The 27366-nt window shown below is 32.7% G+C and overlaps 2 protein-coding genes across 2 annotated transcripts; one reads left to right on the top strand and one right to left on the bottom strand.

The window, feature by feature from the left end:
• The first annotated feature begins 2554 nt into the window (after nucleotides 1-2554).
• Nucleotides 2555-6339, top strand: LOC115709844 (calcium-dependent protein kinase 10). The gene is made up of 8 exons (XM_030638080.2): nucleotides 2555-3143; nucleotides 3283-3628; nucleotides 3765-3908; nucleotides 4057-4209; nucleotides 4623-4738; nucleotides 4838-5005; nucleotides 5365-5595; nucleotides 5703-6339. Exons 1-8 carry the CDS (start codon nucleotides 2814-2816, stop codon nucleotides 5874-5876), a joined length of 1662 nt encoding a protein of 553 aa, XP_030493940.1. The 5' UTR covers nucleotides 2555-2813; the 3' UTR covers nucleotides 5877-6339.
• A 9730-nt stretch (nucleotides 6340-16069) lies between these two features.
• On the bottom strand, nucleotides 16070-17460 carry LOC115723775 (uncharacterized). The gene is made up of 2 exons (XM_061112671.1): nucleotides 16266-17460; nucleotides 16070-16089 (listed from the first exon to the last, which is right to left on the bottom strand). The coding sequence occupies exons 1-2, from the start codon at nucleotides 17458-17460 to the stop codon at nucleotides 16070-16072; spliced, it is 1215 nt and encodes a 404-aa protein (XP_060968654.1).
• Between the last annotated feature and the right edge of the window lie 9906 nt (nucleotides 17461-27366).

Genomic DNA, 27366 nt, shown 5'->3' with positions numbered 1-27366 from the left:
CCCTGAACTAATTTTTTATCAAAAATAATAATTCGATCTAGAGATATTATGACAAAACTGGTTACATTTTCTATGTCTGTTCGTGTTAAAAATTATCTTAAAGTTGATTATATTAAAAAATAAAATTGTTAAAAATTGAGCTCAGGGTCCCATTTGTACAATTTTAGAAAATACAGGATTCATTTTGTCATTTAACAAAACAGATGATCTAATTAGTAATTTTTACAAAACATAGGGTCTAAAATAGTATTTACCCTAAAAAAACTATATTTTTAAAAAATGAAATAACAAAAAATTGATAAAAGTAGTTTAATTTGTGAAAAATAAAAGACTTTTTACAGTTTTGACAAAACGTTTTTAATGTTTTCATAAAAGTGGCGTCTTATTATAGAATTTTTTTTTTTTTTAATTTTTTCTATAAATAAAAATGTACTTATTTTTTAAATGAAAAAATATCTTTAATTTTAAAAAACTGATAAAATATTTTAGAATAATACATAAATATTTTATAAAATATACTAATAAATTTTAAATTAAACTAATTTGGTAACATTAAATTAAATTAGCCAACCATATAAGAGGAAAAATAAAAATAATAATTTTGATACAAATAAAAATAAATAATTGAATACGTTATTTATAATCTACAACATAACATATATCATAATTTTTAAGGAGCTTTTTTATTTTTATACTTCAAAATAGTTTTTTTTTATATATATTTTTACGAAATTTTATATAGAAACTCCTATTGCAACGGAGTAACCTAAATCGCAACCAAAAATTGTATAGCAACCCACATAGAAATCGTCGGAGAAACCACTTTAGAAACGCAAACCGTAAATTTTTTTTTTTTTAAAAAAAAAAAAATAATATATGTGATAATTTCTTTAATTTTTATCAATGTGCACACATTTTCTTAACATATATCGCTATTGAGTTGTCGTACTAAAATTTAAAAATATACAAAAATAAATAAATAAATAAATAAATAAGTGAAAAGAATGATAAAAAAAATAATATTAAAAGAAAATAATCTTACAGTGTCACCTCATCTCTTTTAGTTTCAAAATAATAGATGGAATCTTATTGTTATTTTGAATATTTCATCCAATCCATAAATTATTTACAAATAAGTAGTTAATTCACCAATAAAGTATGAACTATTCTATTCTATTATATTTTAGGACTACGTAGACTATGGACTCATTCATTCTGATCTCGTGTATATGTAAATAAATATATAATGTGTACAATATGAATTTCTCCCAATTGTGTCATTTTCCTTTTAGGATAAAACAAAGTACAGTCATTTTAAAAAATATGTTTTCAATTTTAGAGTTCATATGTTAGAGCAATCTATTGGTGGTTAATGTTTGTTGGTTGGGTGAGTAACATTAGAGTCACAAAAAATAATTAAAAATGAAATATAATAAGAATGAGAATTGAAAAAGTCAATTACTATGAAGTTTAGAGAACCAAGTTGGCAGTATTATACTTCATTGTTTCAGTTGATTGAAAAATATTCTCCAACTAACCCATTACACAATACACAATATAAGAAGTTATGAGCCATGAAATGGCAATCCAATAAAGGAAGTAAAAACTATAATTTGTTTTTTTTTTTAAAAAAAAAAATCTTAGGAGGGACCCAAATGATTAGTCTTAATTGATATTATAAAGTCAAATTTGATTATTTTTGTGATGTGTTTGGAAAGAAAAAAGAGCTTGGCAAATAAACAAATTGCATTAATCATATTTAATTTATTTAACAATATTGATTTGCAAATTGCAATTTAAATGTTTGTAAATTTACAATAAATTACCAAATGTAACCCACCAAATATTAAAGCATGATAATTTACATAATTACATTTGTATATCTAGTTTTAAAACTCTAGTGATTGAGTCAATATACTTGCAAACATTTCTACAATTGGTGAACAACTTCAACAACAAATGTCCCCATGAATCCTACTATCTTAATCCTAGGCATCCACATCACTCAACTCATAATATTAAAATTATTTGTTACATCTAAGCAATGATATTTATTAATTACAAGACTTTTTTTTTGGTTTGGTTTCATGGTTTTGGCCTATCTATATAACTTTCCTTGCGAATTTATATGAAATATTATCCTTTTTTAAAAAATATAAATTTTTAGTTCTATACAATCATGGAGGCATGGTGGTGTTTGGTAGATTAGAAAAAATTTGCTTAAGAAATGAGGAATGACCTTTGGAAAATCCAAACAATAGTTATTAACCCCAATAAAATTTTAAAAAAACCTTGAAAAGTAAATAAAAATTTATCATCACAAATGTCCAAAATAGAGGTGCATCATAGTCCCCATGCTCCCGTCCCTAGATGATCAATATAATTTTTCATTTTACTTTTCAACAAGCTCAAATTCTTCCAGCCATGCAGGCCAGCAGGTACATATAAATGTAATAATCATTAATCATTTCCAGGTTACTTTAGTAAATATGATAAAAAATAAGTCGCCGAATTAGAATTATTAATGATTTGTTACAGCCAATTTAATTAAATAATTTAAAGCAAAACGTTATAATATTGATTATGGATAAATAAATAAATAACAATTATTATTATTATTTGGGTTTTTGAAAAAGCCACATTTTTTTTTCTTTTCTTTCTATCTCAACTGCTCTTCTTCTTGTTTCATTTCCCCCGCGTTTTCTCTCTTCCTCGCCGGGAAAACTCGCCGGCGGCGCTGACCAACGGCCGTAGTTTCCGTATTAAGACGCACCGTTTTATGTGATCGAGTTCAGATTAGACTTAAGAGTAGTATGGGGAATTGTAACGCTTGTGTGAGAGCTGATATTATAGTAGAAGAGAAGAGCAACCACGGCTCGAACCGGAACAGGAAGAAGAAGAAGAATAAGAATCGGGAAACTAGACCAAACCCTTTTTCAGATGACTCGATTCTGTCACCGGCTCCGATCCGGGTCTTGAAGGACGTGGCTCCTTTGAGTCACCGGACTCGGATCGGAGACAAGTACGTACTGGGTCGGGAACTCGGCCGAGGGGAGTTCGGTATCACGTACCTCTGTACCGACCGAGAGACGAAGGACGCTCTGGCTTGCAAGTCCATTTCCAAAAGAAAGCTCAGAACAGCGGTAAAGTAAAAAAAAAAAAAGAAAAGAAAGAAAAAGAAATATATATATTACAAGAAAGAAAATCCATCGAAATATGTTCTTATTGAAATCCATGGATGTGGATGGCTTTTATAATATATGTATCTATGTATATATATAGGTTGATATAGAGGATGTGAGGAGAGAGGTATCGATAATGTCGACGTTGCCAGAGCACCCCAACATCGTGAAGTTGAAGGCGACTTACGAGGACCATGAGAACGTTCACCTGGTTATGGAGCTTTGTGAGGGAGGCGAGCTTTTTGATCGGATTGTGGCTAGAGGGCACTACAGTGAGCGAGCGGCAGCTACGGTAGCCAAGACCATAGCCGAGGTGGTGAGGATGTGTCATGCTAATGGGGTTATGCATAGAGATTTAAAGCCTGAGAACTTCTTGTTTGCTAACAAGAAAGAACATTCACCTCTCAAGGCCATTGATTTTGGTCTTTCAGTGTTCTTCAAGCCTGGTATATTAGAGATTTTAATTTTTATTTTTATTTTCCGCATATTATTATGTTTGTGTTTGAGATTTTAAAATGGGTTTTTCCTTGATTCTTGTTTTTTATTCTTACTCAATTAAAGAAATATTGATATGATTTTCAGGGGATAGATTTTCGGAGATTGTGGGGAGTCCGTACTACATGGCGCCGGAGGTTTTGAAACGGAATTATGGACCAGAAGTTGATATTTGGAGCGCCGGAGTGATTCTTTACATCTTGTTATGCGGAGTTCCTCCGTTTTGGGCAGGTACCATTTTTTAATCTTCTCAATGATTTTGGCATTAATTGTTCATTTACTACAACTTTGTTTTCATTCTGCACAGTGATTTTATTCTATTTATAATATGGGTATCTTTTTCTTAACAAATTTATTTATGTATATACTGTACGTACAGAGACTGAACAGGGGGTAGCTCTAGCAATATTAAGAGGGGTAATTGATTTCAAAAGGGAGCCATGGCCTCAGATTTCAGAGAGTGCTAAAAGCCTCGTTAGGCAGATGCTACAGCCTGATCCGAAAAAGCGTTTGACTGCTCAACAGGTGCTTGGTATGTTCTTGTAATTTTCTTTTGGTTAATAAATTATTGAATTTAACTATCTTAATTTCATCAAGGTATCTCTTACGATGTTTGTGTGAGAGTGTTTTGTTTTATTGTTGATAGTAAAAGCTGTCTAAAGGACAGACATAGAGGATCTTCCCAGTGCTCTAACTGTTATTGTTCCCTATATCTGTGGACTATTGTTTATGTCTAATATGGAACGATATGACTCCCCAATACCAATAATTAGCTTGCCAACCTGTCTAGAATGACCATTTTTTTTTCTTTCAAAACATGTAAAATGACTAAAGATCAAGAGTTCAAATGGTGTGTAGGAGTGTATATACTGAATGATTGTTCCAAATGGCTATGAAAATTTATGAGCTGGGAAATTCATTTCATTTTGATATTGGTTACTGCAGAACATTCCTGGATTCAAAATGCAAAGAGAACTTCAAATGTTCCTTTAGGAGATATTGTGAGGACAAGGCTTAAACAGTTCTCTGTCATGAATAGATTTAAGAAGAAAGCCTTAAGGGTAAGCATCTTTTGCCATCTAAAGCACCGGTTACTGGTCAATGACACAAAATCTATGAATATGTGTGTGATTTGGGTTTGTTTCAAACAATTGATGTAGGTGATTGCCGAGCATTTATCTGTTGAAGAGGTAGAAGTAATTAAGGATATGTTTGCATTGATGGACTCTGACAAAGATGGAAAGGTAACATTTGAGGAGCTAAAAACAGGACTGCGGAAGGTTGGTTCACAATTGGGTGAGCCGGAGATTAAGATGCTCATGGAAGTGGTAAGCCTTTACCATTATAAGTTTATAATGGAAGTTCCTTAAATTTATGTCAATATGCAGTGCTTTATAATCTCAAATATCATCAGTAGTTCCACATTCATTGTTTCTTTCTAACATCTGTTCAATTTTGGACCTTTATGCATCACTACAATTCTCAATTTGAGCCATAGTTAGAGACCAAGTATTCATGGTTTCTTTTCATTGCTTAAAATTGTCTTTTCATGTCTTATTGACTACTTTGTTTCTGCGAAAATTCACCTTAGAAGCAGCAGCAAATCAACTCAATGATCCTTCAATATTCGGTCATATAATTATATCTACATGTTAAAATTACTGATAGAATCTTGTTGTCTGTTTAGGCTGATGTTGATGGAAATGGAGTATTGGACTACGGAGAGTTTGTAGCAGTGACAATTCACCTGCAGAAGATGGAGAATGATGAGCATTTCAAAAGGGCATTTATGTTTTTTGACAAAGATGGCAGTGGATATATCGAATTAAACGAGTTAAGGGAAGCATTAGCAGATGAATTAGGCGAAACTGATAGCATGGTACTAAATGAAATAATGCGTGAAGTTGACACAGATAAGGTTTGGCCTTTAACCCAATCTCTTACAACAAACTAATCCTCATTGAGCTGCATCCATTTTTTCCACAGTCACTTAATGTACTCTTTTCTAATTGTTATTTTTTTCAGGATGGACGTATCAGTTACGATGAATTTGTTGCTATGATGAAAACTGGAACTGATTGGAGAAAAGCGTCTCGCCAGTATTCAAGAGAAAGATTTAAAAGTTTGAGTCTAAATCTAATGAAAGATGGTTCTCTACAGCTTCATGATGGGATCAGTGGGGAAGCTATTGCAGTATGAACCATACAATTTTCATGATTTCATTTTGTTTGCAGCTAAAGAGTGTGTTCCTTTCATTTTTTTTTTTCCATTGGTGCACCTGAAGAGTATAGTATCATTATCATCATCATGTAAGGAAATTTCAAGCTTTGGGTTCAATAACACATCAACACCTAAGCTTTGCTAAATGCTTGTGGGCTACATTGGCTTGTCTTCTTTCAACATGGGGCTGCATTGCAATGAAGCTTGCATTAGAGGCCTGCAAAACGGCTAGAATTGTTAGCACTTAGCATATCTTTTTGCAACAATTTCTGTTCTGTCACATTTACTTGTATATTTCTCTGTATCTCTTTGGGTTTTATTTATTTATTTTTTTTTTGTTTGAATTGATTTTAGTTGTATTCTGGCTTATGCTTTCAATTCTTACTTATATTATAATTTTGTAACTATTTTTAGATGGAATACTAATTTGTTTTATGTTGTGTATACTCTTTCTTTCCACATCAAAAAGTAATTTTATTGAACCCACCAACCGCACAGCGTCTTCATTTCTCATCTCTTTGGGTCTAGGCCTACACCCATTTGACGAGCATCTGAGCCTAGGCCCATTTTGACGAACATGGTGGGCTGTTATGTGTCTTCGACGTCTCACGTCTGCCATGTTCATCGGATTACATCCAACAAATTTGGACCCAACCGATCAAATTTAATTATTTATGGAATATTAAATTTTCTCATCCAATCCAATCCAATCAAATTGAGTCATCCAATCAGATCGAATAGATGTATTACATTGGATCGGTTCCAACCATTAAATGCATTAACTAGTTTTTAGCAAATCATGAGACTATGTTAGTCAATGTTCTCATTTTAAAACTTGTAGTAAAATAATCTTTTTAGATTATTCATTATTTATATTATCTTTTTCACATAAAAAAACAATAATTTTTTTTAATTTTTTTTAGAATTAAAAGCAAATTACTTAAAGATTATGGTATATCTACATTAGTTTTGTTGAAATCTTTCTTATTTGAAAGTTATGTCAATTTTTTTTAATTTTCTATGAGTTATTGTAGATTGTTGGTATATAGATTTTATTGTATAGTATAATTCTGTTTTGTTGTATAGTATATTATTATTCTTAGATGATATTTATTTTTTGTTTTGCGTAGTATATAATTTTGTTAGCATAATACAAATATTTTAATATATGTATATAATTTTATTGGCATGCTACATATAATTAATTATTATATTTATATATTTATTTTGAACAATATTGAATTACTTTCTATTTTACTATATACCATGGTATATAATTTTATTGTCATGGTATATATATTTTAATTGTAGTAAATAATTTGGTTAGTATAGTTAAGTAATATATATTTTTATTATTATTATTGTTAGTATATATATTTTGGTGAATAGTATATGTATTTTTTGTTATATAGTATATCATTTTTTCAAATAATATTTAAGTTCTATTTTTTACTGTACTTTTATCGACATAATACATAATTTTATTAACATCTTATATATTTTTATTTTTATTTATTGATATTATATATATTTTGATTGTAAGGTATATGTTTTTTGTTATATGGTATATAAATTTTATGGTATAGTATATCATTTTATTTTAGATCATGCATGTTTAATTTTTATTTTATTATATATAAAGGTCATATATAATTTTGTAAGTATGGTATAATTATTTTATGGTTGTATATAATTTTTTTAATATGGTATTACAATCTTTTTAATAATACTATATTATTTTATTTTATTTTTTATTGTAAGTGTATATATTTTGTTGTACGGTATATAGTTTTTGTTGTCTATAGTCTATCATTTATTTAAGATGATATTAAATGTTTATTTTATTATATATAATTTTTTTTAGTATGTATACATATTTTAATAGTAGTATATATAATTTTGTTAGCATGATATATATTTTTTGAGTATTAATTTAGTATCGTTATAATTTCTTTGTGGTATATAATTTTATCACTACAATATGTTAATTTTCAATGATACGATAAATCAAAGGGTAAATTACGGCATAAATACTTAATGTTTCAGATTTTATACACTTAAATATCTAATGTTTATTTTTGGATGCAAAAATACCTAATGTTACAATTCTCTTACACCGTTACTACTATTTCCGTTAACTCATAAATATAGACACGTGGAGGGTTCAGATGCATTACATTTATTTTTATTTTATTTTAAAACTTAATATTCTAAATATCAAAAACTAAGTGCTATTTGTTCCAAAAAAAAAAAAAAACAGTTCTCATAACAATTTTCACATGATATTGACACTTCAATTCAATTATCATGTTCCATATACAGCACTGGTTCACTCAGCTATGGTAATTTAGTATTGCATCTCTTTTTTTTAAAAAAAAAAAAAAAACAAGTAGTATTTAGTTTTTGATATTAAGAATATTAAATTTTAAAATAAAATAAATAAATGTAATGCATTTGAGTCTTCCACGTGTCTATATTTATGATAAGTTAACGGAAGTGGTAGTAACGGTGTAAGAGAATTGTAATATTAGGTATTTTTACCTCCAAAAATAAACATTAGGTATTTAAGTGTATAAAATCTAAAACATTAGGCATTTATGCCGCAATTTATATTGTTGTATATATTTAATGATCTTATATATTTATTCATTTTTGTTACAATCTAATACTAAAAAAATTATATAACTTAATTTAATTATTAAATATTTTTTTAAAAAAATGTAGTAAATGAATTTTATAGTTTATATTAGCTAATTTATTATATTTGGCTATTTTTTTAATTTTTTTAAAAAAGAGACATTTACTAACTTAATTTTTAAATTTAAGGCCATTTTACATCTCAGCCCTTATTTATTGAATATTAGATTTTGTCATTCGATCCAATCCAGTCGGATTGAGTCATCTGATCCGATATAATGAATATATTAGATTGGATTGATTCTAACTATTAGATGCATTAGCTGGTTTTTTATTAGATTGGATTGGGTTGAATCCATCCAATATTTTAACTACCATTTAAGATGATTTCATTAAAATATATATGTATATATAAAAAAAAAAAAAAAACATAATTTAAAACCTACTAATTCAACATACATAATAAACATTAGTTTAGTCCAACCTAATTCTCATGATCCCATAATAAATTCGCTAAAAACTAAAACTTATTCAATATGTATTGACAATTTTATTAGTCTTTAAAAATATGAGAATTAATATATTAAATCTAAAGTTTTTTTCTTTAAACTCATGTGTGCAGGTGCACAATAAGAATAAAGTTAATTAATATACTTTTCAAATAAAATATATTAAATATATAAAATTATAATTGTATTTTAAAAATATATAAATATAATTGGATGATAATTAGATCGATTCGGTTTGTTATTCATTGGATCAGATGTCCCATCCAATAACCGATCCGATTCGATTGGATTTTTAAAATTTACATCTGATCTGATCCAATTATGGTTGAATATTTGATTCTATTAGATCGGTTGGGATTGGATCGTCAATTGTAATTAGATCAGATAACTTTTTGCACACCCCTACGTCTGGCTATTTATATGCAAATTTAGCAGTATTCATTCTTTTAACATATTACAAATTTGTCTTATAATGAATTAGTTTTCAACGCACATAAGCTAGTGGTTAACTAGTTTGGATGGATATTTTTCCGTCATTATTTTTTGTTGTACTCTAGTATTTTCAATAAAAGTTTAGTTGGTTGTTAAAAAAAACATCCATGATGAATCCTAAATAATTTATAAGTTATATATATATGTACTAAAAAAATATATATAATTATTTGTTTTCTATTTGGGTTTTTTGCTATCAGTTAAGCAGTCATTACAATTATCCCCCGTTAAAAGGATTTCGTCATCGATATCTAACCTGAATAACTCTAGATATTGAGCGCTCATGTCGAACTCCAACTCTTAGGTGGCTTCTTCCACCTTACTATTTCGCCAGGGTACCTGATGAGTCCATATTTGTCTTATAAATATGATTAATTTGCGTATTAATATTCTGAAATCAATTTTTTAAATTATTGATTAGTGTGATTTTAATTTGTTAGGTTATTTTAAAGACTATTCATGCATTTAGAGTCTTTTGGAGGGATTTTAGCATATTTTGGTGGAAAATAGTGGAAGTCGGCTAGCTCGATTGTACGAGGCGAAACTTAATTGCAAATTCGGACGACCTTAGAGGTAGAACTGGACTTGGAGCTCAACATAAAGTTTTAGATCTCGTTCTTAGCTTTCCAGAACATCTTGAATTGTCCAATTCCAAGTAATATCGAGAGAGTTATGTCTAAAATACTATCAGTCGTCGCAGCAGGAAATTTCTGAAAAAAAGATAGCGAAAATAAAATATCTTTTCAAGTATTGCGATTTTTTTTTTATCTTTTTTTCAAAAGATGAGTTATCTTTTCTTTTAGTGAGATATTTCCTAATACTACTATAAATAGAATCCTAATTCTAATAAGATTCATCTAACTTTCTCATTACTATAAATAAGACCTCTTAGAGTACAAATTGAAAAAGTCTAAAAAAACTACAAATTAAATATTATGATTTTTATTAATGTCTAGTTCTGAGTAGTTTTCTTTTAGTTAAGGGTTATTTCAAAACCTTGAAACATGAATTCTTAATTTTATTATTGAATGTTAATTTTTAGTTTCCATTATATCAAATTGCTTCTATTCTTCTATGTTCAATGTTATGATTATTGTTTTAATCTTATTTAGACGGCCGCTAAATTAGGTTTTACTTTAATCTACCGTCATCTTAGAATTATTATTCACCTAATAGTCTAGGATTCTAAGTGTTTGTGACAAATTACAATTTGTAATGAAGAATAGAACCTAGGTTAAATGAATTATATGCTTCATTGATTTGTTGCCTAGATTAGTCTATCTCCATAAATCTCAATGCTTTATCTAAGTTAAATAAATTGCATGCTTCATGGATTTACTGCTTTAGGTAAAAGAGTTAATTATTGAGCGCTTTGCCTTGATTACATACAATAGGGAGATTGGGATAATTGACTGCTTCAGCGTTATCTGCGGGATTAATAGTTTAATTAGAAACTGAAAATTACATTCTTTAATAGGAATTAGGAATGATTGTTGAGGGTGGCGAATAACCATTAACTAGTTTCTCATATCACATTCTTTACTTTAAATTTTTTCTTTTCTTTAATTTTTATTATTGAAATTTTTATTCTAATCTTCAAAACTCCCCTTTTCCTAATTCTTGTTACTAATTTGTGAATAATTGAATAAACATATTCCTCGTGGGATCGACCCTTACTTACGATTATACTAAAATAATTGGAAGTATTGGAATAAAAAAAATCGTAAATTTGTTGTGGCTTACGACACGCATCAGTACCTTGACCAAGGTTATGGTCTTGTTTCAAAGGACTTTATCTTTTCTGTCCATAATCTATACTGGTTGCTCTTCATAAGATAAATCTGGCTGGAGTTTTAGGTTTTCATAACTTAGCGCATGAGTGGGATCCAAAACATATTTCCGTAACATCGAAATATGAAATACATTATGAACTGCTAAAAGTGTTGGAGGCAAGGCTAGATGGTAAGCTACTAATCCAATCTTTTCGAGGATTTCAAAAGGCTCTGTAAACCTAGGGCATAACTTGCCCTTTTTCTCGAAACGTTTAATCCCCTTCATCGGAGACACTCGTAGGAATACATGATCTCTACCTGTAATTCTACATTTATGCATTACGGATCTGCATAACGCTTTTGCCTACTATGAGAGACAAGCATTCTGGCCTTGATCTTTTCTATAGCTTCATTGGTCTGTTGTACTGATTTCGAACCTAAATATTTCCTTTCTCTAGTTTGATCCCAGTGAATTGAAGATCTGCACTTCTTGCCATACAACACCTCATAGGGAGCCATCCCTATAGTGTTCTGATAGCTATTGTTGTGTGAAAATTCTATCAGCAGTAAGTACTTACTCCAGGAACCTTCAAAATCCATCACACAGGCTCACAACATATCCTTTAGTATTTGAATTGTCCTCTCGGATTGTCCGTCAGTCTAAGGATGAAAAGTCGTAGTGAACTTCAGCTTGGTACCCATGGCTCGCTAGAGACTTTGCCAAAACTTTGAGGTGAATTTCGAATCTCTATCTGATATGATGGACTTCGAAGCCCCATGCAACTTCACTATTTCTCTAACATATAAGTCTGCATATTGATCCACTGTAAATGTTGTTTTTTACTGGTAGAAAATATGCGGACTTAGAAAATCAACCCATATTAGATCGAACAATCCTGTGATTCTAGGTAACCCAACCATAAAATCCATGGTGAGATCCTCCCATTTCCACTCAGAAAGAGTCAAAGGTTGCAACAACCCTGCAGATCTCTGATGTTTTGCCTTAATCTGTTGATAAGTCAAGCACCAAGACACAAATTCTACCACATCCTTCTTCATCCCGCACCACCAATAGAAAGGTTTTAAATCCTGATACATTTTGGTAGTGTCAGGATGTAATGAATAAGGAGTGGCATGAGCTTCCTCGAGAATTTCATTTTTAAGTTCTACACTGTTTGGAACACACACACTAGTTTTGTATAACAACATCCCATTACCTGACACTGTAAAGTCTTTAGCTTGACCAGGTAAGACCTCCTCTCGGATCTTTACCAATTCTAAATCAGTTAGTTAGGCAGTTCTAATTTTGTCTAACAAATCTCATTGTAACGTCAAATTATTAAGCTTTCCCACAACAAACTCAATACCTGATCTGACCATGTCATCTGCTAGCTGAGGTGAAATCATAACCATGCTAGATACTTGCCCAAGAACCTTTCTGCTTACGGAATCTGCCACTACATTGGCCTTCCTAGGATGATAAAGGATTTCACAATCATAATCTTTGACCAGCTCCAACCACTGCCTCTGTCTCATATTCAAATCTTTTTGAGTAAAGAAATATTTAAGGCACTTGTGATCAGTGTAAATCTCACACTTTTCTCTAGAGATAGTGTTGCTAGATTTTTAAGGAAAAAACTACTACAGCAAGTTCTAGATCGTGAGTTGGGTATAACTGTTCATACTCCTTTAACTGACGAGAGAAATATGTGATTACCCGATCAACTTGCATCAAAACACATCCCAGACCTTGTCTGGATGCATCATAGTAAACTACAAACTTCTTTTTATCCGATGATAGTGCTAATACTGGAGTTGCAATCAAACGTTGTTTCAACTCTTGAAAACTTGCTTCACACTTATTTGTCCATAGAAATCGCTGATTCTTTTTGGTGAGTTCTTTTAAGGGCATTGAGATCTAAGAAAAGTCTTCAACAAATCGACAAGGATAACCAGCCAAACCTAGAAAAAATCTGACATCTATGACTATCTTTGATCTTGGCCAATCCCTAACAGATTCAATCTTCCCCGGATCAACCATGATCCCATCCTTACAGACAATGTGTCTGAGAAACGATACTTCAGACAGCCAAAATTCACACTTTTTAAACTTGGCATAAAGCTTGTGTTCTCCTAATTGTTGCAAAACCATCTGCAGGTGTTGTTCATACTCCACTTCTGATTGGAGTATACAAGGATATTGTCGATAAACACTATAACACATATATCAAGGAAATCCTTGAATATCCTATTCATCGAATCCATAAAAGTTACCGGAGCATTGATCAATCTAAAATACATAACCAAAAATTCATAATGCCCATACCTAGTGCAGAAAACAGTATTTAGAATGTCCTCCTCTGAGATTGTCAATTGATGATAACCTGATCAGAGATCAATCTTAAAGAAGATTGTCTTCCCTTGAAGTTGATCGAACAAATCGTCGATCCTAGGTAAAGGATACTTATTCTTGATAGTAAATTTGTTTGGTTCTCGATAATTAAGACACATGCGTAGGGATCCATCTTTCTTCTTAACAAACAACACTAGAGCTCCCTAGGGTAACACACTAGGTCGAGAAAACCCTAAGTCAAGCATTCCCTGAAGTTGAATCTTTAATTCTTTAAGTTCTGCAGGAGCCATTCTATACGGTACTTTAGAGACTGGCTTTGCTCCAGGTGCTAAGTCAATAACAAAATCTATTTCCCGCTATGGTGGTAAACTTAGAAGATTATCAGGAAACACATCTAAAAATTCCTGAACCACTTTAATGTCTTCTGGCCGAACTGATTTAGGTCGTGTGGTATCCAATACCACTGCCAAAAACCCTAAACACCTATCTTTTAACAAATCTCTAACTTTCAAAATCGAGATCACTAGAATTTAGGATACCTAAACTGATCCCGTAAACACAAATGGTTCCTCGCCCTTGGGTTGGAAGATCACAATCTTCTGCTTACAATCAATACTAGTAGAATACTTGGACAAGAAATTCATTCAAAGTATGATATCAAAATCTGCTAAGCCCAATACCACTAAATCAGCACTCGACTCTCTACCCTCAATTCTGATCGTCATAGACCTAACCCACCTTTTAAAGATAACTTATTCTCCGTCAGGTAGTAGGGTTCCAAACCCTTTATCATATTTATCTCACGGCCTACCAAACCATAAACATAAAAAATACATTTAAACATAAATGACTTCTAATCTTCTATTGATAACAAATAAGATTATATTAAAATAGCTTTTATTTAGGGCATAAAATCTCAACAGAAGTTGTCTTTTTTCCAATTCTACCAGTGGTACATATCTGGTAGGATCATAAGCATCCTCACTCCTTCTTTGTGAGATTTGATCACTGCCAGCATCGAAATTACCATCGTTCCTTCCTGAACGTGGTGTTTCATATGTGTTGGCTCTTTGAGATCCCATAGGTTCTTTGCCAGGACGATGAGTTATTTCTTCAGGTTGATTTTTGTCGTGTTGATTGTTATCAACCATTTAATATGGGTTTGTATTTGGGTTTTTAAGGAGAGATTTTTCTGAGTTTTTATCACGAAGGCTCTCAATGAAAGTACCAAACTGTTAACGCATATTTTTGTTAACTAAATAAATAGCATTTTTTGCAATAAATACACTACAGAATTTAATGATAATAAATAACACCAGATAATTTACATAGTTTAGTAGTTAAAATCTACATACTCCACGAGTCCTTATTATTAGGGAGATTTTTTGAAATACTATACACAAATCTCAATATTTGAAAATAATAAAATTTCTCCTATTTTTTGTCGTCCCTTTTTCCATAGATTTTGCCCTTACTTGTAGAAATATAGGTTGGCAGTTATATTATTGGGATTGATTCATTTAAAATTGTTGATGAAACATGGACATTTCTCATGTTTCATTTATTTACACATGGGACAATATCTAGTAACTACCCAATTGCCCCTTATTTTTTATTCTTTAAACGGTTATGCTGATTATGAAAGTTGCATCTTGTCAAACACGAGTTCTCCTTCTTATCAATCTTAATAGGGAAAACGCTAAGTATTAGAAGCACTTCATCTCGATGTACCTCTTTATTTGTATTAGTGATGCGAGATGATCACCACATTATGAATAATGCGAGGTGGTTGAGTGTTGCTACTTGCTCGTGTGGGAGAGTATCTCTTCTCGTATATTGTACTAAGTTTATCCTGAGACATATATATGTCTCGTCAATTCTAGTTTAATAGTTATTATTCTTATCTCGCATAAGATTAACAGCTAGCGAGTTTGAACATTTATATCAAACTTGCATTTAATTGGAACAAGTTATTTAAATTGCATTTAATGATGCAATGTCATTATTATATTCTTTGAGTTGATTTATATTCCTTTTGTAGGACATGTATCAACTTCTAGTACATAGCCGAATTTTGGGTATAACAATATATATAATATACATAAATTTTTATTCTACTTATATATAATATATATAAAATTTTATTCTATTTATATATAATATATATTTATTTTGTTTATATATATATTTATATATATTAATTTTTGTGTATATATAGTTATATTTGAATTTATTTATATATATTTTGTTATGTATTGTTTTTTTATATATTAATTTTATTTCTATAATTGAAAATATTTAATTTTGTTATTTTTAGATTGGGCAAAAGTGTTTTTTTTTTTTATGGTTTTATATAAAATTTTGGTAATAAAATTTAAAACTTTTTTTTTTATCAAGAAGAATACTTCATTAATCACCAACTGAGCAAACTGTACAAACAAAAACAAAAACAAAGGGCAGCCCCTCAATCAAAATAATCTCTCAACAAAACTTCTCTCATGCCCTCTCATACTTCTATTTTTGACCACCTATAATCTATAGTAAATAATTTTTTTTACATCAGTAACAATGGAGTTGACAGAAAAAGAATGTCTATTGAAAATACAATTGTTCCTGTTGTTCCAAATGCTATACACCGTTGCAGCCATCACAGCTACAAAAAATCTGTGTCTGAAGTTAGTGATTCTGACCTGTAGCCAGCTTCTCCATCCGGCAGCAGTAGTCGGCCAAGCCTGCAATCCCAGCCAATCAAAAACTCCTTGCATCACTCTACTCGACAGCACACAATCAAAAAATAAATGGTCATGAGTCTCGGCTTCCAACTCACAAACAGGGCAATCCAAGGAATCAGGGACAACTCGAAACTGAGCAAGCTTATCTCGAGTTAACAAATTGTTATTGACCACTTGCCATAATATGAATCGGTGTTTGGGAAGGTTTAGAGAACTCCAAACAGCTGTGTTGTAGGGGAAAGAATGTTGGACTAATTTGCTATTGTAAAGCCAATTAGTTTTGAATTTCTTACCTCTTCCAGCCGCTTGCACATCCTCTCTAGAAAACTTGTCTCGCACATGGCAAAGTTTACGCCAATACCAACTCGAATCTTGTTTGAGTTCATACTCCCAAAAACTTTTGTTCTTCAAATAGATGCTATTGACCCATTTGACCCAAAGTAAGTCTCTCTTAGAATTAATAGCCCACACATACTTAGCCAAAATAGCATGATTCCATCTAATTCCATCTTTGAACCCAAGACCACCATAACTCTTAGGAAGGCAAACTTTCTCCCAGGAGGCCAAGTGGATCTTACTTCTATTGCCATTCCAACCCCAAAGGAACCCTCTACAAATCTTCTCCACTTCCTTAGTAACACTGTGAGGTAAAACAAAAATGCTCATCCAGTAGTTTCGAAGCCCTAGAAGCACTGAGTGAATCAGCTGCACCCTTCCTGTATAAGACAGATGTCTACTAGCACAAGTATGCAATCTTTGCCTCATTTTCTTAATAATGATGCCACAGTCCTCTTCTTTCCATTTAGTTGGTCTTAAAGGAACTCCTAAGTATCGCAGCGGATAGCTCCCTTCCATCAACCCAAAATCTTTCATTATACTCTGCTTTATATCAGAATCCACCCCTCCAAAATAAATTTGAGATTTCGAAGTATTAATGGAGAGACCACTCACTGCACTAAACTCCTCAAGAGTATCCTTGAGAGCTTTAACAGATTGATGAGTACCTTTGCTAAACAACATTAAGTCATCAGCAAAGCATAGACTCACAATTCTAAGCTCCTTGCACATGGGATGATACCTTTAATTAGTACAACTTGCAACCTTTTGAAGACAACGGGTTAGATATTCCATAACAAGCACAAACAAGAGAGGGGATAAAGGGTCACCTTGTCTGAGCCCCTTTTCCCCTTTGAAGCTTCCTTGGATTCTCCCATTCATAATGATAGAGTAGCTAGTAGCTCTAACACAAGTCATAATCCACATTACAAACCTGGAAGGCAAGTGGTAAGCATTCAGTAAATCCTCTAGGAAATCCCAATACACCGTATTATACGCTTTGCTAATATCCACCTTGATAGCACATCTTGGAGACACTCCTTTCCTCTTATAATTCTTCAATAAGTCTTGCACCATCATTACATTATGAGCTATAGACCTTCCTTGAACAAAAGCCCCCTGATTTTGATTAACTAAATTAGGAAGGACCTGAGCAAGGCGAGAGCAAAGAAGCTTTGAGATACATTTGTACAACGTTGTGCAATAGGCTATTGGTCTGTAGTCAACTGCCTTTGAAGGATTCTCAATTTTTGGGATAAGAGTGATCATTGTTGCATGAAGTTCAGGAGGCATTCTACCCGTTCGGAAGAAGTCTTTTATAGCATCACTGATATCATTCCCCAAATCTACCCACAAAGCTTTGAAAAATCCTAAACCAAATCCATCTGGACCAGGAGATTTCGAATCAGGAATGCTGAAAAGAGCTTTTTTTATCTCCTTTTTAGTAAATGGCTTCAGCAGCCCCACTTGATCATCAAGACTAAGCTTAGCCCCATGATCAATACAACTCGGGTCAATTTGACTTGTAGTTTGGCTGCGTCGACCCATGATGTTCTTGAAATGAGATAAAAAATAATTAGCCACTTCAGGAAAATTGTCCACCACCAAACCATGCTCATTAGTGTAAGAAGTTATCCTATTCTCCATTCTCCTTTGCTTTAAGATCGAATGGAAATAGGAATTGTTCTCATCCCCTTTGCAAAGCCAATTGATTTTACTCCTTTGTCTCAAGAAGTTGTGGTACATTTTTTCCTGAAGATTAAAACTGGCAGCAGCTTCCTTTTCTTGTCTTTGAATCACTATGTCCATCAGGTTAGATTGAGCTTCCCTTCTAGCTGTTAAGTAACCCTCTTTGGCTTCTTGATAATTTCTTCCAATATCTCCTATAGTGTTCCTGTTAAAGTCTTTGAGCCTATGCTTAACCCTCATGAGTTTGAAATAGATAGCCTTTAATCCCATGCTCCTTAGAGGCATACACCAACTCTCCAAAACCACCTTTTTAAAATCTGGATGTTCAGTCCAGAAGTTAAAAAATTTAAAAGGTTTAATACCAATCCTCTCAGAAACCACTATAGAAATAACACAAGAGCAATGATCAGACATTAATTCCCAATCAAAATGAGCTTTAGCATCTGGCATAATATCAACCCAGTCCTCATTCACAAAAGCATGATCAATCTTCGAATAAATTCTACTGTTATTCTCCTGGTTGTTGGTCCAAGTGTAATGGGATCCCGTCTTTGTGAGTCTCACAACATTAGCATGCGTTAACCAATTATTAGAATCCACTATGTCATTCAGAGTGATGCTATTTCCCCCTATTCTATCATCCAGTTCAAAAACAGCATTGAAATCCCCCACCACAAGCCACGGTTTCACAGGGAACTTCAAAATCCTCATCTCCTCCCAAAGACTTTTCCTAGACTCAATAGTATTAAAACCATACACAAAAGTAACACAGAAATCAGCAACAACCCCTGTCATCTTCACATAGCAATGCACTAATTGAGAAGATTCAGCAATAACAATTACCCGAACAACGCTTTTTCTCCACATAACTAGCAGCCTACCCTCTGTATTAGGACTCGAATAGTAGTTCCAATTAGCAAATTTATTTTCCATCAACTCCTTTATTCTTTCCCCCCTCACTTTAGTTTCTAACAAATCACAAATTCCTATTTTCTTTACAGTACAAAAATCAACAAGAGTATCTTGCTTCTCTCTACTATTTACACCTCTAACATTCCAACAACCTATATTGCAAGCTTCCATAACTATTTAGAAATATTACCTTGATCCCCTTCAATCTCACAGTTCCCTTCTTTTCCTTGTTCCACACTTTGCTCCTGTAAAGCTATGAAGGCATTAGACTCACCAATTGGAGCTATCATAATCCTGTCTCTGCTTTGAACTCCTCTGCTGCCAATTATTTTTTTCGGGACTGACCACTCTCCCTGCTGCAAATTATTTCCTTCCTCACCATTTGTGTTCTCTGTCATAGCTTTATTCTTCATACTCTTAACCGGCAATTCATTCTTCCCCTGATTGAGAACATCTCTGCCAGTTTTCTTATTGGTTTCATCCCTTCGACAATCAGCTTGTATATGCCCAAATCCAGCACACTTTTTACACTTAGTCGATATCCACTCATAGTCTATTTTTTGTTCACTCAATTGCCCAAACTCATTAAGGTATGATATCGCAGCGGGGGGTTCATCTGTGATCTCCATTTCAACTAAAACCCGAGCAAATTGTATTCTCGTGCGATCTTTAGTATGCTGGTCCACCATAATAGGTTTTCCAACAGTACTAACCAAAGCACTTAGGCTCTTATTCCCCCAGTATTGAAGCCCCAAGTTATGGAGCCTTATCCAAAGAGGAACTGAACGAACTAATTTGACAGCATTCAGATCATTAGTCCAAGGTCTCACAATTACCGGCTTGCGATCGAAATGAATCAATCCTTCCTCAAGAACCTGATCCCTAGAAGCTTCATCATGGAATTTAACCATAACCAGCCCCATTGTCATTCTTGCCACTTGCACAATTCCTAAATGATTCCAAATACGTTTAATAAATCCTTCAAAGACAGCAATCGGGGGATTGGCACCTAGGACCATACAAATTACTGCAGAATTCCACTGTGCAGCTTGTTCCCGCACCTCATCCACATCAACCTGAGCAATTCTAATACCATCTTTAATAATCGGTTCAGCGTACCTGAGTTTGGAATCACGATTGAGACTTTTCTTGGAGAAATTGCCCCACGGTGATTTGATCTTAGGGCAAGTCTGTTCCATTTCAATCCCATCTTCTTCTTCAACCTCCATAGCCCAGCTCTTACTAGCGTGCGAACATGACCCTTCAGTTTCCAGATCGCAACTCTGTTTCCTGATTCTTGGTGCTGATTTCTGCACTTCACAAACCGCAGTCAAGCCTTCTGTCGAGTTCACCTCTCTCGCCTCCGTCGCATCCCCTTGAATCTCAAGAACAGGTTCTGAACTAGGTTGTCTCAAGATCGGTTTTCTTCCTACCCGCTTCTTCTTCGCCATGGAAGAGAGAGAAAAGGGAAAAAAGAAAACTAATATGTATATAATTTTGAAAATAAAATTTAAAACTTTTAGAAGAATGAAAAAATAGACAAAAAAATATCATTTAATATAAATTTTTTTATTTAAGATTAATTTTTAATTTTATGAGTTAAATTAAAAAATTAATTTAAATTTATATAAATAATTTAAATTTTTAAATAATAATATTTTTTTTAAAAAAATCTGTTAATTTATATTTATTTTATTTTAAAAAAATAATGTTAGTAATCTGTTATTTTTTTAATAAATTAAAAATGAATATCTTACATATTTAAAATTAAGAAAATAAATAAGAAGAACTTTATCTATTTTTTTTAAATTTAATAATATGTTAATTAAATGCATAAAAAATTTATCTTAATTTTTAAAAAATGATTTGTTTACATTATTTTTATATTATTTAAAATAATAAAATTAGTTAAATTAGTAAGATTGATTTTATTTACTTAATAATAATAAAAGATAATTTATTTTTTTAAAATTATATATAAATAAATTAAATGTAATTAATAATAAATATTTTCATTATTATTTTTAAATACCGAGCATTAAAATATCACCAAATATGATCATCTTTCATAAATTATTGTTATTATTTTACAAATATAGTTATTAAAAAAATTTTAAAAAGAATATACCAGAATTTTAGTATACTTACAAATATACCATAGCTTTGTTATATTTACAAGTATACTATAGCTTTTGTATATTTATAAATAAAGTCTCGAACAAAGTTGTTCTGCACTTTATTTACAATATACAAGAGCTATGGTTTTACCTTTAACTGTTGACTCCAAAGTAATCAAAACAAAGTTTTACGATTATTGTCATACATAAAATATGAAATAATATGATCATTTTTTATAAAATATTCATAATATTTTACAAATGTAATTAATATAAAAATAGTTGAAAATAATATATTATAGCTTTGGTATCAAATATATCGTAACTTTGGTATACTTAAAAATAAAGTCTAGAATCAAATAAAATTTATAACAAGGTTGGTCTACACTTTGTTTGCAATATACCGAAGTTATGGATTTACCTTAGCTATGGACTCCAAAGTAATCAAAATCAAGAAATTCATTAAATAATAAATTAACTAATAAATAATTTAATTTATAAATAAAATTTCATAAAATAGCATAAGATTTTAATTATTGTATCCACGTTGCTAAAACTCATAAAATTTTAAAATACTTTTAGATGACAATTGATAAGTCTTGGACTTCTTGAAGAAAATGTGGTAAAAATATTAGGAGTGTGTACAAGCCTTTTGGCGATGGCTTCAGCTTATAAAGATTCTGGTAGAAAAATTAAGTGTCCGTGTGTTAAATGCTTAAATACTCAATTTGAACCTTTATATATTGTTGAAGCGCATATATTTGATTGGGGTTTTGATAGTGGTTATCAAAAGTGGATTTACCACAGGAAGCTAGAAACAGGATTTGTTGCACAAACAGAAGTTGTTGAGCCAATTTTAGATGATGAAGATGACGAGATGATTCCCATTGTTGAAGATTTCATTTGACCAACAACTGAAGAAGTTCAAAACAACCCTAACTCTTTTCAATATTACGACGAGTTATTTGAAGAGATTGAAGCTGAATTGTATCTTGGATGCCATTGGATATCTTCACTTAACTTTCTAGCAAAGTTACTGCATTTGAAAGTTCGAGGAAAAATTTCTATCAGCGTATATGATGAATTATTAAAATTGTTGAATCTTCCTTTTTCGAAGAGAAATAAAATTCCATCAACGTACTACGAGGCAAAAAAGAGACGAAAGAAATTAGGGTTGGGCTATGAGTGAATTCATGTGTGTGAGCATGATTGCTGCTTATTTTATAAAGAGCATGCAACCAAAGATGTTTGTCCAATTTGTGGAAGTAGTCGATGGATAACTTTAGAGAAATCTAATGGAAAAAGGGTGTCTCGTAAGGTGTTGCGTTATTTTCCGTTGACACTTCGGTTGAAAAGATTATATCGTTAAAGACATACATCTAAACACATGGTATGGCACCATATTGAAAAATCAAAGGATGAACGAGTGATGCGTCACCTGGTGGATGGGTTAGCTTACAAGGACTTTGATGCCTGAAAGAGATGCTTATTAATACAATTCCTAAACTGGAACAATTTTAAACTGGACGCAAAGAATTGTAAAAGCTCTGAAAAACTCATGAGCTGAACCTTTTGTTTATATAGAGGAAAGATTACAAGAAAAGCTCATAACAGTCTGTAACAAACTCTGTCAAAACAGAGTGTACGTGGACAAGAAAATAACAAACTATACTAACAGTAAAAATAGCGAAATACAACTGAAAGGTAAAAGAGTTTGTTATTTATCATCCCTCCTCAAGCGAAAGGGAGTGGAGCACACTTTGAGCTTGGCTTGAGATAGAGGAATCGATCTGTGGTGAGAGCTTTGGTGAGAATATCAACTGCTTGGTCAATAGAAGGAACATATTTAACTTCAATCTCTTTAGCTAGGATTTGGTCTCTCACAAAGTGAAGACCAATCTCTATATGTTTTGATCTAGCATGGAACACAAGATTTGCTGCTAGAGAGGCTGCTCCTTGGTTGTCAACCCATATGATAGGAGGAGCTAGAAGATGCACCTAAAGTTCGTGTAAAATAGAGTGTAGCCATTTAATCCCAGCTGATGTGTTAGCTAAGGCTCGAAACTCACTTTCTGTGCTTGATCGAGCAACCACTTGTTGCTTCTTTGCTGACCATAAAATGAGGTTCCCTCCTAGGAAAATAGCATAGCCTCCGTTGATTTCCGATCATCTGGACAGCTTGCCCAATCAGCATCCGAGTATGCTTGTAAACACAATCTTGGAACATGTCGAATTAGAAGGCCTTCATGAATGGTACCTTTGAGATATATGAACAATCTCTTGCAAGCATCCCAGTGTACAGTAGTAGGAGCATGAATAAATTAACTCAATTTATTCACAATGAAGGCAAAATCTGTTCTAGTCAATGTTAAATACTGCAAAGCCCCCAATGTACTTCTATATAATGTATGATCAGTATAAGGTTCTCCATTTTTAAGGGAGAGAACATGAGATGCACTAATTGGACTAGGACAGGGTTTAGTACCATCCATTTTGAGCTTGGTAAGGAGGTCTGCAATGTATTTTGATTGTGAGAGATAAAGGCCAGATGTTGTTCTGTGAACTTCTACCCTGAGAAAATAGTGTAAAGCTCCGAAGTCTTTGACATCAAATTCTTGATTGAGAGCTGTAGTAATAGCAGAAATAGAAGTTGGATTTGGACCTGTGATTAGTATATCATCCACATATACTAATAACACAATTAAGTTTTGTCCAGATCCTTTAATGAACAAGGAGTTGTCTGATTTAGACAACTGAAAACCATTATTGTACATGGTAGACTTGAGCTTGTGGTTCTAAGCTCTTGGAGCTTGCTTGAGGCCATATAATGCCTTGTTCAATTTGCAGACATAATTGGGGTATTTCGAGTCAATAAAACCTGGTGGTTGTGGCATATACACAGTTTCTTCAAGGGTGCCATGAAGAAAGGCATTAAAGACATCAAGTTGAGTGATTTGCCAATTCAAAGAGACTGTAAGAGTGAGAAAAATTTGAACAGTGGCTGGCTTAACCAGTGGACTAAAGGTCTCTTTGAAATCAATACCAAGAGTCTAAGAATAGCCTTTTGCAACTAACTTTGATTTGTATTTGTCAAGAGAACCGTCAACTTTGAGTTTGATTCTATGAACCTACTTGTTGCCTACCAAAGTCATTGAGGGATGATAGGGAACTATATTCCATGTTTTATTCTTAATGAGAACAAGATTTTCTGTTTGCATTGAAGCAAACCATTTAGGATCAGCAAGTGCTTGTTTCAATGATGTTGGTTCTTTTGGCAAAAGTGATTCTGGTAAGGGATATGAGGTGGCATTGTAGGCTTTTGGTTTATGTATACCAAACTTAGATCGTGTTTGCATGGAATGAGAGTTGATGGTGTTTTATGTAAGAGGGGATATGTTTGGTAAAGGCTTAGTGGGAATGGTCATTGTGGGAACATGTTGTGTTGGAATATTAAGAGGGGTAATTATAGGAGCCTCAGTTGATGATGAGAGAGGTTCACCAAGTTTTTGAGAGGTAGTTGCAGTAGGCAAGGGAGGGATAGTAGTATTAGCAGTTTGAACTCAGTGCTCTAGTTCATGCATAGCAGTAGTAGTAGGTGCTGGTGGATGCATAGTGCTGATCTTTGGTGCATGTTGAACTTCAGGAATTGTTGAATTGGACACCTCAGTAAATGTAGTATGAGTATTAGTATGTTGTATAGGTGTAGAAAAGGTAGCAGTAGGTATAGGTAAGGATTGGGAGGAATGTACCTGAGAGATAGATGCTGATAGAGAACCAGGGAAGTCCTCCTCATTGAATTCCACATTTCGAGCAACATACACCCTGCCATCTTTACTTTCACAGAGATAACCTTTGGGATTAAGAGAATATCCAACAAAGATGCATTTGTCAGACCTGAAGCTTAATTTATGAGCATTATATGGTCTGAGGTAGGGGAAGCATGCACAACCAAATGGTTTGAGAAAATTATTGTCTAGTGCTTTATGAAACAAGCATTCAAATGGAGATATGTCTCCTACAACATATGTAGGCATTCTATTAATAACATATGTTGTTGTGTGAAAAGCATACAACCAGTAGGATAAGTCAAGAGCAGCTTGTGCTAGCAATGTCAAACCAGTTTTAGTTATATGTCGATGCTTTCTTTCAACACGTCCATTTTGTTCATGATCATGTGGACAAGGATGCTAAAAGTGAACCCCATGTTGGTTAAGAAACTTGGCCAAAGATCTATATTCACCTCCCCAGTCAGATTGGACACTTTTTATGGAAAAATTGAACTGTTTCTCAGCATGTATTTTAAACTGAAGGAAGGTTGGATAAGCTTGAGACTTTAGGGTAAGTGGAAAAATCCATGTATACCTACTAAAATCATCTAGAAAATGTATATAATATCTATATCCTTCCTTAGATGGTGTGTGAGAGGGGCCCCATAAATCAGTATGAACTAATTCGAGGGCTGAGATGCTCTAGACTCAAAGAGAGAATAAGGTAACCTATAACTCTTCCTTTATTTGCATGCCTCACAAAACTGTAAGTCTTTTAAATTTGGTGAAATATGCAAATGAGTTAAGATTTTTGCAAGTGTTCTTGGGGCAGGATGCCCAAGTTTGACATTCCACAAATTAACATTAGACTTTTGGATAGTAAGAGCCTTAGTAGAGACAAGAAATGTAGACTAAAAATTGTTTTTTTTATTAATAAAAGAGTCATTACAAGAATTGATAATTGATGAGACAGTTATTTTATTACAATTTGGTTCTTGATCTGATCTAGAACTAGTAACAGAAGCTATAGGTGGCCTAGGTGTGGATGTGGCAACATGACAGTGGAGTTGAACCTCTGGTGTGACAAAGGAACAATGAGACAATATGTATAGGCCATTTTTAATCCTCCACTTGAGTAAGACAGTCCATGTGACCTTGTCCTTGACAAAACAACAGGTAGAGTGAAATTTTAAAAACACATGATTATCTTTAGTGAGTTGTAGAACACTAATAAGATTCTTAGTAATATTAGGGACTTTAAGGACATAATTCGATTTTAAAGGAAGATTGGAGTGTAAAGAAGTATTACCAACATGAGAGATGCAAAGTTTCTTGCTATTGCCTACAGTGAGAGCATCTGTTCTTGAGTATGGTGTTTCAGAATCAAGGTGTTCCATTCCTTGAGCAACATGATTGGTAGCTCTTGTGTCAGCATACCAATCATAGTCATCAACAAACTCTGGTAGTGAGTTAGATGAGTAGGCCTGAGGAGAGTCTTGATCCTCAATTTTAGTGAGAAAGGCCTTCAAATCTCCAATTTTGGGGGTGACAAAATTCTTGTCAAATCTGTAATGATAGACACCAGCAGTATGGTCGGATTTATTACAAACTTGGCAAAGAAATCTAGGAATCGAGGGAGGACTAGATCTTGGATTTCTGGCAGGGGCCTATTCATGTTACCATACGACCCTCTGTTCTGAGAACCATAGAATCGATTAGGAGCACCAATGCTATTTCTTGAATTATTAATGCTGAGATTAGCAGAGATTTTTTAGAAAAGATCATTGACATTGTAGTGTCTTTCAATCCTACTTTCATGGGTTAGCAATAACAACTGAATGGACTCAAAAGAAAGATTATCTACAAGGCTTGTGACATGAACCACTACAGGATCATATTCAGGTGCCAAGCCATTTAGTAAATGCATAATCAAATCACTTAATCTTCCATTGGATGCCCAGCAGTGGAAAGAGAATCAGCTAACAACTTAGCTTTATCATAGTAATCAGATATGGAGAGATTACCCTTTTGAATTGTTGATAGCTGAGATTTGAACTAAAGAAGGCGAGCCTTGGACTGACTGGAAAATCTTTGAGCCAGGGCACACCAAGCCTCATACGACGATTCATGATGAGCCAAAGAACCAAGAATCA

This window comes from Cannabis sativa, chromosome 3, assembly GCF_029168945.1.
Source record: "Cannabis sativa cultivar Pink pepper isolate KNU-18-1 chromosome 3, ASM2916894v1, whole genome shotgun sequence".
In the NCBI taxonomy this organism is placed as follows: Eukaryota; Viridiplantae; Streptophyta; class Magnoliopsida; order Rosales; family Cannabaceae; genus Cannabis; species Cannabis sativa.
Note: the sequence above shows the minus strand (reverse complement) of the source record. Positions and strands in the feature narration are given on the sequence as shown.